A 15,050-nucleotide genomic window follows, 5' to 3' on the forward strand; every position below is an offset into this window, starting at 1 on the left:
GTTCTACTCACTTGGTGCAAATCTGGAGGGCACATCTATAGACGGAGACAATACTAACCACGAAGTGCAGAAAAAGGGCGAAAATTAGACCGCAGGCGGCGGAGACCTCGCTGTTGGCATTGATTAAATCGAACTGAAAGGGGATAGAGATATTGGGACGAGTGTCTTTGAAATGGAGATCCAAAGTATACCTGTTCCCCTTTTTGCTCCGCCATCCTATTGAGATCCCTGGACAAACCTACGCCGGAAATGGCCAGGGCCAATGTGCTGCTAGCGATGCAGACCAAACTAAGAGCCAAAAAGGCCGTCTGCGTTTTGCGCATGCTCACCACTCCAAGGGAACCCGTAACGGCGGCTATTAGTCCCGTCCAGACGCCGCATCCCGCCGTAGAGAGGGCTGCCTCCCGGACAATTAGGAGCGATCCCAGGGCCACCAGGGAAATGGCCAGGAGCAACTGGAGAGTGCCCAGCACTATTTGCAGTGGAAATGCCGAGCAACATTCATTACTCGCCTTCCGCTTGCGCCGGTCCTTTGAAAGCGACGAGGAGGCACTGCACCCGCCCTCGCTGCCCTCCTTGTACTTGATGAAGTCCGGCGGACAGCGCTGTTTCCGGCTGATCCTGGAGTCCAAAGTGTTAGCCGCACTCTTGGTCGCGTTCAGCTACACAAAAAGAAAGAGTGTACATACTCGTAAAACATTCATATATGTACATTATGTCAACATAGTGTATTGAAAGAGGAAAAATACCAACTTGCACTGCATTAAGCTAAAGTACTTAAAAAACAACAACTAGTCATTTTTTAGACTGTCAAGAAAGGGCGGCAACAATACTACTATTTTGACCGCAACTGTATGTTTTATGTTTTTGGACTATATAAATTTGTTTCTTCCTTAAAAAAAATCATAAAATTATTCTAAGTATGGCATTTGAAAGATAAGAAAGATAAAAATCCTTGCGTCGGCAAACTTTTTGGAAAACGCAGCTTATCTTGGGAATTTGAAACGAATTCAAAAAAAATTGCATCCATCGAGGTACATTTTTGATGTTGCATAGTGTAATGGTTTTTTCATGTGCTTAATGACAATTTGGAATTCGTTTCATTATTCTAAAAGTAAACATTCATATCAAACATTTTCTTGCCCTTTGTCAAAACACTTTCTTGACAGTTTTAAAAACTACTAGTTTTTGTTTTAATTTTTATATCCTCACTGAGGGTATTATAATTTCAGTCAGAAGTTTGCAACGCAGTGAAGGAGACGTTTCCGACCCCATAAAGTATATATATTCTTAATCGGCATCACTAGAGTTGATCTAGCCATGTCCGTCTGTCCGTTTCTATGCGAACTAGTCTCTCAGTTTTAAAGCTATCGCGATGAAACTTTCCCAAAAGTCTTTAGCTTTCAAATTGAGCTGCTTTATGCGTTGCTTACCTGGTTGGGATGCCGCGAGACCATAGCCTCCTCCAGCTGTTGTTTGAATTCCTGGTGCGAAATCATCTTAGGCTTATTATCCTCGTCAATCCTGGCCTTGGCCTTTTCCGTGTCCAGGTCTAGGGCTGCGGAAAGTAGTTTCATTGCCGGCGGCTTCTCATCGTAGACTGGACTCGAATAAATGTGACTCTGGGCATCCTGGCGTGCCTGCTCCTGATCCTCCTGCTGTTTCCGCTCTTCGTCCCTTTGTAACATGCCAATTTGCGAGTTGGTCAGACTTTCTGATCCCGTCGTGTTCGTGGTATTTGTGCTTTGCTCGATGGTGGTCGCCACCTGGTGGAGTTCCTCGCGATTCAAGCTGCGATCCACAATGGTGTCCATGCTGCCCGTGGTGGAATCATGCGAGTCTATGGTTCGGGCCGGCGATGCTGAGTGGCGGCCATTGAAGTCGACTCCTCCTGACTGCTGATTACTGGTCTCTATCATTTCTGCTTAGCTAAGTTGATTGGGTTAGGACGATGGTGAAGTCACTGGTTCATTGACAAGCTGTATTCAAAAGAGAATTAAAATAAGTTATCAAGTTAAGTTAATTTTTAGTCATATCCTTATTATCGCACTAATGCGGCTTTGAATTTTGGAAAACTTATCATGAATTTTGTAATTTTATAAGTATTTGCATATTTGCAAACATGTCTTTAGCTATAATGATTATACATTTTAGCAGCCACTTAATCGGCTAAAAAAAAAGCAACTATGGTATTAAATTCCTTTAATCCTTTAATCCTTAATGTAGCAATTAACGAGGACGGAAGCTAACTTCGAGCCGAATGAAAATTAGACTTGAAAAGCATAAATATTATAAATGAAAAATTTTAATTGTTCACATATATTGTTTCTATGGAAGCCATATGATATAAAGGTTCGATCGGCACACGCCTTTTGGAAAGATTCATGTCAATAGCTTAGCTTATATACTGCGCGATATATCCTGAAAAACGCCAATTTTTTACCGATTTCATCCTATTGTTTCTATGAAAGTTATAAGATATAGACTTCCGACTTCTTTTATCCCGATCAAGTTGTGCATAAAAAAATAAGATTTAGAAAGATGCATGTAAATAACTGTTACTATTATTTATTTATTTTTACTATGCGAGACGTCCGATTGGAGCGCTTTTCAAACTTGATCTGTGTACACTAGGGTGGACTAGGGTGGCACCAAAAAAATTGACTAACTTTGCGATTTTTTCTATAAAAACTGGTTGAATGGATTTAATTCAAACCTTTTGTATATTATTAAGTGTCATTTAAATAACATTCACCAATTTTTTAAGCCGATACTATCGGCTAATATATCGGTGGCAAAGAGATTGCTGGAACACTATTAAAAAAAGGCGTTTTGCGGTGCTCACTGTACCTTCGCTAAATATGATCGGATTTCCATTTTCTTTTAACATGTCACTTAAGAATTAAAAAAACCCGCCCCTGGAAAGCCCAATTATTATTTTTTTATTTTTAATTTTTTTTCGATAGTTCAAAGTCAAAAATGCGTTTTTCACCTAAAAACTTTGACTTTCGGCTTAAAAATAAAATATTTAAAGTTAAAAAATAAAAAAAAACGCTTTCAAAACGTGGTTTCGAGAAAAACGCACTTAAAGATGCACTTACGTACCTAAAGTTTAAGAGGTTAGGGTACTAATTTTGGCATAACTTCTAAAGATTTTTTCCGATTGCCTTAAAACTTTTTTTGCATAATCTTAAGATGTTATTCTACAAGAAAAAAAGTTTAAAAAAATCGTTGTTTTTTTTTTTGATTGATTTTGATATTGATGACTAGTCCTGAACCTATTTAGGTTTCTTACTATAATTGGTCTTTTTTCGAGTATATTTGTTCTTTCGATACAAAGCCATGATACTTCGATAAGCGAATCGACACCGAAAACCCCGATGAGATAGCAAGTTCGTTGCTTGAGTCTTTTGTTTGGCATACACACTTTCGAAAGACACTCACTTATCGCCTATTAATCCACCGTTCGATCGCTTTTGGCTGTTCACCGATTGATTGATCTTATAAGCCGCAATTTGGTCGCATAATTGCCGCAATAATCGTCAGTTCTCCGCCCGCCATTAATCCACTTTTAATACCTGCTCAGAATCGTATCCAACGTCAACGTTTGTCAACCGGCTGGCATTGCCAGTGTTCTGCCATGGAACACCTTGACATTTGCCTGCTGCTGGCCGGTTGTCATTGTTCTTGGCTTGTGCGAACCGGTTCGCACTTTGTTGGCAATTAAACAAAAACCCAAACTGAAACCGAAAACCAATCTGAAATCGAAAGCCAAAACAAAATGTAAAGAGCCAAACCGAGACAAAGGCTAAGGCACTCCACAAAAAAAAATTGTAAATCGTATGATATGCTACAATTGTTTTTAAATTTTGTTTAATATATTTAATTTCAATATTTTCTGCAACCCAAGTGCAAGGAAATAAAAACAATATTTTTCTGCGCATAAAGCCACTGTTTAACGCAGATGGGGGAGTGGTTGGTTTTGGAGTTGGGGCCATGGGGTCGCATTGTTTTGGCGGTTCCATGCGGCGTATGGAGGTAAACCACTTAAATGGCATCTGATATGGCAAATTGTTTGGTGCAAGTGGTAAATTCGTTTTAATCTAGGGGAGTGGAGCAAGTACAGCGCAAAAAAATAAAAAAAACTAAACAATGTTACTAAAGATAAAAATCAAACGGTTATCATAATTATATAATTTTATCCGATAGTTTCTATAAGAGCTATCGGGCTAAACGTCCGAACAGGACCTTTATTTTAAACCGAACCCTGCAAAAAAGACGGAGATGGCTAGATTGACTCGGCTCTTGATGCTGATTATGAATTAGTATTTTTATACATTCCAAACTTGTTAGCAAAATTAAAGTACTCTCTGCAAAAGTATTAAAACTAGGTCACTAGAAGCCAAAAGTAAATGCAAAACATAATGTTTTGCTCTGAGCTCAGGAAAGTTGGTATTTAGCTTGGTATTTCTCTGTTTGCTGTTGACATTTCGCCACTTGCAGCCAACCAGCAGTAATTTTCCCCCCCATTCCACCGATTTCCGCCGACAGGCGACAAAGCTTTCCACGGTCCCAAGTCCGGCTGATCATTTGTGGAACTTTTCATTTTCACTGTTGTCGCCTTGACAGCAATTAGGCGTAATTGGCCAAATACACATACGTGCATAGCTTACTTTTCAATTAGCAGAGAAAAATCGGTTGTGGCTGCCTTCGATTTGGTTTCGAAAAGCCCACCCTTTCCTCCTCCAGCCTTCGAATTCCAAGTACATTTTTTTTCGAGCCCCAAAAAACCACAAGCCATTCCCACATATTGCGGGTGTTGTCAACTTTTGACAGCTGCATTGCTAAATTTTTAAAGTCCAAGTGCGGAAAAAATACTAGTACAACCTACAACACTGTGTTACAAAATTAACACTGGATGAATTAACGCTGAAGGACCACTTTTTATGGCCTTAACTTATAACTTAAAAACAAAGCAACATACTAATAACACTGTGCAGCATTTTTAATGCTTATTAAATTTACCTCGATGGATGCTATATTTTTGGATTCGTTATGAATTCCGAAGTTAAACTGCGTTTTCCAAAAAGTTCCCCGACGCAAGGATTCTTAGCAAAAGGACCTCAAAGTTCGAAAAATGCTGAAATTGGTCCACTTTCCGGAGCTCTCATAGGCAAACGTAAAAGACACACTCTTTATCTTTCAAACCCCATACTTGGAATAATTTTAGGATTTTTATTAAGGGTGAAACAAATTTTAGAAAATATAGTCAAAAAACATAAAAGCATACAGCTGCGGTCAAAATAGTAGTAGTATTGCCGCCCTGTGTTTTTAAAGGTTGGTTGTTGTAATTTTTCCTCTCCTGGTAATAATGTATTGATTATAATTGTACTATTAGACTAATAGGATAAGAAAAGTGACAACAACAAACTTTTAAAAACACAGGGCGGCAATACTACTACTATTTTGACCGCAGCTGTATGCTTCTGTATTCTGATAAAAATAACCTAAAAGTTGGATAAGACAAGGCTGTATCTTCAAATTGCTAAGAATGTAAATATTCAGGGTCCACAAAAAAATAAACGTTTGAATTCAGCCCGCATTCAGCGCAGAGCGGTTTCTGTGGACCCTGAATATGTAAATTTTTCACATTTTGAAGATACATTCTCGTATGAATTAACCCCAAAAAGAATGTAGAAAATTACCCGACGCAAGGATTCTGAGAAAAAGATCCTCAAAGTTGAATATGACAAGACTGTATCTCCTAAATGTTAAGAATGTAAATATTCAGGGTCCACAAAAACAGATCTCCGCTTGATTCGCGCTGAATTCACATAGACAGGAATATAAAACGTTTGAATTCAGCCCGCATTCAGCGCAGATCGGTTTCTGTGGACCCTGAATATGTACATTCTTCACATTTTGAAGATAGTCTTGTATGAATTAACCCCAATATTACTTTTTGTGTAAGCCGGTTTACAAAAGATGCAAATATTTATACCCTTGCAGAGGGTATGATGATTTTAGTCAGAAGTTTGCAACGCAGTGAAGGAGACGTTTCCGACCCCATAAAGTATATATATTCTTGATCAGCATCACAAGACGAGTCGATCTAGCCATGTCCGTCTGTCCGTCTGTCCGTCCGTCTGTCCGTCTGTCTGTTTCTACGCAAACTAGTCTCTCAGTTTTTGAGCTATCGGGATGAAACTTTCCCAAAAGTCTTCTTTCTATTGCAGGTAGTATATATGTCGGAACCAACCGGATCGGACAACTACACTACTGGTCAAAAGAATAAGTACACACGTTACACCCTCACTTGCTAAGAGATATCTCTATAGTTATTGAGGCCAGACCTCCCAAACCTTTTTATTTGGAAAGGTTATTCTGTTCTGCAATATTTAAATAAACAATGGATACAGTAAAACCTGTCTAATCCATGTTAGCCCTACATTTGTGCGATAGGTCGGTTTTGGTGTGGTCAAAATAATAAGTACACTTGTGTTACTTATAAATTTTAAAATATTAAATCTAGAATGGGGCTACGGTTAGTATTTTATCTTAAGTTAGGATCATGTTTATAAGAAGTCTGGGCCAATTGGACGATCCAAAAAGTTTCCAAGCCTGGATTTGGTTATTTCAAAGTCATCATCCATGCTAAAATCTGATTTGCAGCTTAAAAGGAACACTTAACACTTAAGTATGGCTTGTGATTCCCTAAAATTTCCTTAAAAGTACTACTCTGAATAAATAAAATCGATTTGGAAAAAAATAAGTACTTACACCGTAAAAAATAAGAAAAAAGGGGAAATAAATAAGAAAAAACCAAAGTTACATGCGGTTTCAATTTAAAAAAAAATAGTTAAATTTTAAATTCTTAATTTTTTTATTTTTATTTTGATAGTAGATAAAACGACTAAAAAAATGAGATATGTTTCATAAAGATCGGTCAACAAATTATTAAATGGCTGTTGACGATGTGCACGATAACAAAACTGCTATATCGTTAAAAACGAATTTCATACAAACTTGTATGGACGGGCAATTTGTATTTATGTATAGATATCTAGCGTTGTGCGATTTATGTAGTACGGTTTAAGTTGTTTACCGATCTTTATGAAACATATCTCATTTTTTTAGTCGTTTTATCTACTATCAAAATAAAAATAAAAAAATTAAGAATTTAAAATTTAACTATTTTTTTTTAAATTGAAACCGCATGTAACTTTGGTTTTTTCTTATTTATTTCCCCTTTTTTCTTATTTTTTACGGTGTAAGTACTTATTTTTTTCCAAATCGATTTTATTTATTCAGAGTAGTACTTTTAAGGAAATTTTAGGGAATCACAAGCCATACTTAAGTGTTAAGTGTTCCTTTTAAGCTGCAAATCAGATTTTAGCATGGATGATGACTTTGAAATAACCAAATCCAGGCTTGGAAACTTTTTGGATCGTCCAATTGGCCCAGACTTCTTATAAACATGATCCTAACTTAAGATAAAATACTAACCGTAGCCCCATTCTAGATTTAATATTTTAAAATTTATAAGTAACACAAGTGTACTTATTATTTTGACCACACCAAAACCGACCTATCGCACAAATGTAGGGCTAACATGGATTAGACAGGTTTTACTGTATCCATTGTTTATTTAAATATTGCAGAACAGAATAACCTTTCCAAATAAAAAGGTTTGGGAGGTCTGGCCTCAATAACTATAGAGATATCTCTTAGCAAGTGAGGGTGTAACGTGTGTACTTATTCTTTTGACCAGTAGTGTATATCTTATTGCTCCCATAGGAAGGATCGGAAAAGAAAACGTTAAAAAAATTCTAGCTTCGATGTTTTTTGAAATATTACCTTCTACTTTTGGGGATGTTATTTTTTAAATATTTCTGAATTTCGAATTAAATATTTAAAAAATCGGACTACTATATCATATAGCTGCCATAGGAACGATCGGAAAATTAATGGAAAAGTAATAGGAAATAAATTCAAGCTTCTTTGCTTTTTATTGTATTATCTTCTACTCTAGGATATGACTCTTTTTAAATATTTCCGAATTTCAATTTTAATTTGATCAAAATCGGACGACTATATCATATAGCTGCCATAGGAACGATCGGAAAATTAATGAGAAATATTAGAAAATTGAACATTTTTGCGATTTGTTAATTAATAGGAATGATCTGCAAGGGTATATAAGCTTCGGCTGGCCGAAGCTAGCTTCCTTTCTTGTTTTCATTTGGCTATCACTACTTTTTTGGTCAAGAAAGGGCAAGTCAAGCGGACTTATAAAAAGATAGAAGAAAAGAAAATAAGGGGGTAAGGTGGAGGAGGAACTAGTAGATGGCCATGATGACCGTGATGGCATGAGGAGAAGTGGAATGTCGATAGGTATTCCTGAAAGTAAAATTGCACCGGTTTGACAGCAGAAAAAACTTCGCTGCTGTGTGCGGTTGTTGTGCATACATTAATATATACATATATATATAAACACTTTCACTGGCCGGCGTCCCATGTTAGCCATAATTTTGGTGGTCAATTGATTGCCGTACGCCAATTTTCGCCCAACTCTTTTTAATGAAAGAGCCAACATCGGTAGAGGATTTCCTCACATTGTCGGCGATGCCTTTTGCAGCGGAACCAAATAGAAATATGTTTTCGAAACTATTTCTTGCATGCCAGCTACTGAAGCAATCCATTGGATTTGCTAATTATTCACATATCGAATAGATGTTTTTTCTCTCTCGGCCTTTTTTGGTGCAACCGAAATTGAAACTTAGCAAATTTGATTAAAGTTATGACAGCTGCGGCCAATTGTGGAATGTTTGCACAGCAGTGAGCGTTGGCTTAAATTATGCATTGAGGCAAACAGCAAGTAGGGGGTGCGTATGCGCAGTGGGTGTTGATGGAAACTAAGGATTGAGATCGAGGTGTTCCAGTCCAAAAAGTAAACATTTTTGATGGTTTCTGCTGTTTTGGTTATAATTTTTTTATTTTTTTTAAGTAAAGTAGGCGTTTTACCGTTTTTATCAGTTTGCTACAATTTTTCTTTTTATTTTCTTCAGAAACAGGCGAGTAGTGTATTAAACTCTAAAATTTATTTTTAATTTATATTTTTTTTTAAATTTCAAATATACACACATTTTTCTTAGTGCAGGCACTGTAACAGCTGCGATAATGGCAACTGGCACTGTCAAAAGTAAGTTTTAAGTGCAACTAGATATTTTTACATTTTGGGACAACTTAAAAACAAAATTTAAATAGGCACGCTGAATCTGGAATCCCTGGAACTGCACCGAGTGAGTATTAAACTATAGGTATTTACTTTATCTGCAAGGGTATATAAGCTTCGGCTGGCCGAAGGTAGCTTCCTTTCTTGTCTTTGTTTAATTTGTATTGAATAAGATCCAGGCTTCTCCATTCAACGATGCCTTTGGAATCGTGCAAATACCTCCTAAATAGGCAGTTAGGGGTAGCCAAGTAAGAACTCTTTATCTGCGTTGCATCATCAACGAAAAAGTTACCTGCAAATGTGGCACCTATGCCAAAAAATAACAAATGTTTCGAGTATGTGAAAACTCCCACAACATTGACTGACTGACTGATTGACTGCCTGACTGATGGCTATAGACAAAGTCAAGACACGAGATGCAGTTGCAGAAGACGGAGTTTCCTGCTACCCACGCAATCATGGTTCGTTGTTTTTATAGTGCCGTGGCTCATATTATATGATTAGATGTGATGCATGTTTACGTCGCCGTTGTCTGAGGTAATTAAAACGACGCCTGCCGTGACAGACAAGCGACAAAGGCAAATTAAAATATCAAAAGAGCACGTGCAACAATAACAAATAACTGTGAAATGTGACACTGCAGCAGAAACTTGCAACACTTGAGTTGCTCTGCGTTGCATCATCATCATTAAAGACAACAATCCAAGAAAACAATCTTAAGAACAATCGAAAGGCAAATGGAGCAGGTATTTCAAAACGGGGGAGTGGGAGTCAAAGGCGCTTGACAACTGGTAGACTAAAATGCGCTCCATTTGCTAATAAGATCAAGAACAACAATATCGGGAGGCATTACTCGTGCAGCAAGTTTGTTGTCTAAGTCATTCGTTTGGGGGGTAATCTGTGGTACAGGGTAGCGCCAACATCAGATCAGCATGTTCTGCTTATAAAATCATAAAAAGGGAAGGGAACTAAAAAAAACTCTTATTAAACGTGAATTTAATTGCCTGTTTTTCAATTCAATACCCTCTTTTTCCTTTAAATATCCTTTAAAGGCCGAAACAAATTTTATAAGAGGGTGAGTTATGTAAATTACAAAATACTTTGAGATCATTTCACACTTTTTCACTAAACGTCCTTTGCTTATTAAAAGATTTTAATAAAAATGCAATGTAATGTCAATTTTGGCTAAAAATATTATTTTAAAGGTTTGTTTACAATAAATAAGTATATATATTATTTCATGAATGCTAAACTACTTTGTACGTATTCTTAGATATACTTGGTATCTTTCAGTTCATCACCAGTTAGCTGTTCCACTGTTAGATCTGGATTTCACATATACATACTACCCGAACTCTCCGCTTGAGGTCTCTTAACCCACCACACAACTCTTAACCCAACCTGTCCCCCCGTCGTGGTATTTTCTTGGCTCGACATGAGCTGGAGCTAATTTTATGCAGGCATTTGGACAGACAAATGAATTGGAATGAGAATAATTATGATCATGTGGATGATGGTTGCAAGTTGAAGTTAAGGCCGATTGCTAGTGGATAAGCTAGTGTGAGTGAACACACATATATGAGTTGCATTTGGAATGCAAGCAGACAAAGGTTGAAATGTCAAAGTATTTAAGTCACACGATCAAAGAGTCGCTGGCCAAATGACAATTTTGCATTGTTTACCTTTCTGGGTTCATTTTCTTTTCATCTCGGCTTCAGATGTTGGCCAACAATGGGTTAAGAGCAGCCTTCAAATTTTGGTCAGCCTGCAATGCGTCGTTTTTTCGGTTTTTGTTTGTTTTCCTACGGAATTTAGTACCTGACTGTTAATTTTGGCCAATGGCATCTATTCGTTTGCTTAATATTTTACGTTTTCTCAGGTGTATTTCAAGGAGGGCTTAACCAATGACAATCAATTGTATGTACCACTTTATTATCATAGTTGATTACAAATAAAATGAACAAAATATTCCCCACATAATCATAAGTTTGTCTTCTAATTGCAAAGGAATATTTTTCGTTTGACAGCTCCGCGCAATAAACAATTTTGTGAGATAATGGTAATCTTTTTCGGGTTTGTTTTCGTTCCATAACATCAATATTTTGGGCTTTGATTGTTTAATTAAATCTTCGACACATTGTAGCCCTGAGCTCAAATTTAGATTTTGTGGACAATTAATTTTCGATTAGCTTTATTACGAAAGCTACGCGAGTTACATAACTGGAGAAATTAATTTTTGAGCCCATTAGTATTAATTAGGCGTTTTTATATTCGAACATGTCTTCATCTTTTTCAATCAAGTGGATGTTTTAAAAGCTGACTCGTTAATTTGGAAAATATGCGGAGACTATATGTTTTTTTATGTTGTATTATAATAAACCTATCTATCTGTTCTGTTTGTCAGTTTTAATTTGGGTAAGTATAAAGCTAGTCATAAAACAATACATTTATCATTATGTTTTTAAGAAGTCACGATTGTGTTTATTAAACACTGTTTAAGCAACAAATAAATTTTTTCAATGTGCTATCCCAAGTTTTGAAAATTACTAAAAACACTGACTGCTGCTGAAAGACAGTCTAGCTGAAAGACCCCACCACTTTGTGTATATACATATGTATTTTTCCTAATATATCGCATGTGGTAAGACCGCGACATGCCTGTCTAATCTGGTTTGAACAAAAATCGTTGCACGCATTCGAATTCGCATTTGCACTCTCATTGCCCGATCCCCCCGTGGATATAGCCCCCATGAACGACGATCTCCGCTCCCCGATCTTTGGACAATTAAGGCGGCAAGGTCGTCGGCGTTTGCCGTCGCTGGAATTAACATTTGAAATGACTTCATACGAAAATAATTGCACGAACGGAAAGAGATCAAGCGGGGAGTTTTGCGGAAAATGGCTGGGGGCTTGAAAATCGACTTACGCACTTGAACACTCGAAAATGAGTGCAACGCACGCGGTTAATAGCAGCTGGCCAACTGGTACTGGCCAATTTATGGCCGAGCTTATGAAATTCCAAAAAGTGGCTACAAAACATCAGATATCTTGGCGGCAATCAAAGCGAATGGAAACGAAATAAATTCAAAAACGGAACACTTGTCCGACCGCGAGGAAACGAAGTGGCGGACCAGGCGTATCATTAGATGGAACTGCCGATTTTCGGAGGTTGGGCATTTCCATAATTTTCCGAAATATGATAGTTATAACTTATAAGCTTTGAAAACTAGAATTATGCTTTAAAAATTCGATAAAAATCCTCCTTTGCCAGTCTTTGCTTTTAACAATAAAAATATTAGCCTTTGAGGTATTTATATTGCAAGAAATAGCGAATATTAATTTAATATTATTTAAGGGAAATATGAGATGCTTTACCAAGTTTCTGCCTGTGCAGTCCCATGTCTAGTGAACTGTGTCTGGTTCCCCCTTTCACTTTCAATTAGCCAGTGGGCAGCCGCGCAGCTTTTTTGGCCTCTTTGCAATTTTCTTGTTTTTGCTTCGCATTTATTATTATTTATAATATGCACACACTTCAAGGAAAAACTTTCCCTGCATGCAACATTTGGTGTGTGGTGCATTTCCTGCAATTATCGCATAAGTACGCGTGCTGAGGGCGGAAAATGTAGTGGGGTGGGTGTAGCTGTCTCAGGTTGATTGTGAAACCACAAACCCATGTGGATTCAGGGGTGTCCATAAATGTACTAAGCGGAATTATGCAAAGTGCAATGTACAAATGTGCGAATTCCAGTCTAATATGGAAGGTGAGGAAATCGCAGTACTTCCGAAATTTAGTCTCGAAACACTTAAACATTGAGTGTTGCTCAAGCGGTCATTGGGGCTGTATTGAAATTTCTGGTATTACCGAACTACAAAATTGATAGTCAGACAATTTTCTTTCAAGGAACAATTGTCGCATCTAATTGTGTGACATCTAAAGAATACAGATATTTGAACTATGTGGTTTTCCTATTTTACGTCGTATTTGTATAGGAACAGACGGAAATGTCTATATCGACCAGCTTAGCGTTGCTGATTAAAATGATATATGTAAGTAGGAATGTATACTTTATTGTTAGGGAATACTTCCTTTATTGCGTTAAAAAATTTCTGACAAAAATGTAAAATAGTTGGCAATGCTGCAAATGTAGAGAAATATTAAAATGTAAATATTTTATAACAAAGACACATTTATTGGACTTGATTAAAACATATTTATACACTGATAGAATTATTCAGGAAGAGTAACGTCTCAAATTAGGGATTTGTATTCTCAATTTTATTTTGTGGACAAATTTTGGAAAAAAACGCCTAATACTTTAACCTTGTTGTTTCCCCCTTAGGGGCTGTCCATATTTTTTTTTTTTGTATGATGAATTGATTACTTTGTTAAAAATCGCAGAAGTTGTGATTACGTAATATATGGACGGCGCCTTATTTGTCCCCGTTTTTTAGGAGAAAGATTCCCTGAGGTATGTATGTATATTATTTGAAAAATTTGTACTGAAAGTGAGTATTTTGAATTTTACAGATACTTGGTTATATTTTGATTTCAAAATCAATTTGGGTGTAAATTTCATTAATAATTCTCTCTGTGTATAAGATTCTGTCTCGTTTTTTGACAGATCCTTAACTAAGCTACAAAACTAGCACATCCTTCAATCAGTATAGAGCATAAAACCTAATGGCCGTATTATTTGTTTTTATCGCGTACGAATGCCTTCGATTTTTTATCTATCTTGAGTACGAACAATTGGCCGTTTTAGAATTTAATACATTGATCAGCCAATTTAATGGCTATAAAATGTAGAGTACATATAGGAACAAATAACATGAATACATAACAGAATGGCAATTAACAAATTTCTATAACTTATGACTTATGATACAAAATTAAAACAACAATACAACGCATTACTGCTTCAGGACACGTGTGACATTACGTCCTCTTGTAACAATTGGCCAAAATCGAAATATTGTGTATACGTTATTGTCAAGTTTATAAAAGTCTTGGAGCATGTGTTTTTCATCGCTTTCCCCTTACATAAGTTGTAATGTGTACATACAATTGCTTTTAAAACAGAACTTTAAAAGCATTTAGATCAATCCACAGCGCAAAACTCCAGTCAAATTGATTAGTCTCATTATTTGTGACTCACAAACTGCTTCATTTCATGTTTCGTAGCCTTTAACATTGTTTCCTAACCGCCAAAAGCCAATGCGACCCCGACCGCACAACAATTCTAATCGAAAATCGGGCCACAAACCACAACCGAAAGTTTTAAAAACGATTGCTGTTTCTTTTGTAAAAGTCTTGTCAAAGGGTTTTTTGCGCTTTTTGTTATTATTATTTTGTGTGCTGCCCAGGCAAAAAGAAACTATTACTTATAGGATTGTAGGTTTGCAAAATGGAAAGTATTTATGAGCAATTTTTACTAGCTTGTTGGTAAAGAGAGAACAAATTGACAACCTCAACGAGCGTAAATTAGTTTGGTTTCCTAACGACTTTGCCCCGGGACCTTAAAACATAAATGTGCTATCTGGCTTTGGCCATCAAGTCACTTTAAAGCCATTAGTATGAACAAAAAAAAAAAAAATTACTGTGCAGATAACGCATATAAGTGAGTGAGTTATGTATTTTATTCTAATATTCTTAATTTTAATTTCATTTGGCGTTTTACAGATTCTGTTTCAGAAAAGTTGGTTGTTTTTCTATGCAATGACTTGATATGCATTTTTCCTTTGAATGACTATTGTATTCATAATCATTATTACGTATACGTATATATTTGTTGTCCTTTATTTCGTTTTTTTTTGC

The 15,050-nt window shown here is 36.5% G+C and overlaps 1 protein-coding gene across 1 annotated transcript in view; it reads right to left on the reverse strand.

The window, feature by feature from the left end:
• The window catches only part of LOC108058867 (uncharacterized), a 32,753-nt gene that overhangs the window by 16,404 nt on the left and 1,299 nt on the right, over positions 1-15,050 (reverse strand). The window contains exons 2-4 of the mRNA XM_017143834.3: positions 1,434-1,979; positions 192-662; positions 12-133 (exon numbers count right to left, since the gene is read on the reverse strand). Of these exons, the coding sequence (XP_016999323.2) occupies positions 12-133; positions 192-662; positions 1,434-1,919 (1,079 nt within the window). The 5' untranslated portion in view covers positions 1,920-1,979. The remainder of the gene's footprint in view (positions 1-11; positions 134-191; positions 663-1,433; positions 1,980-15,050) is intronic.

Source organism: Drosophila takahashii, chromosome X, assembly GCF_030179915.1.
Source record: "Drosophila takahashii strain IR98-3 E-12201 chromosome X, DtakHiC1v2, whole genome shotgun sequence".
Lineage (NCBI taxonomy): Eukaryota > Metazoa > Arthropoda > Insecta > Diptera > Drosophilidae > Drosophila > Drosophila takahashii.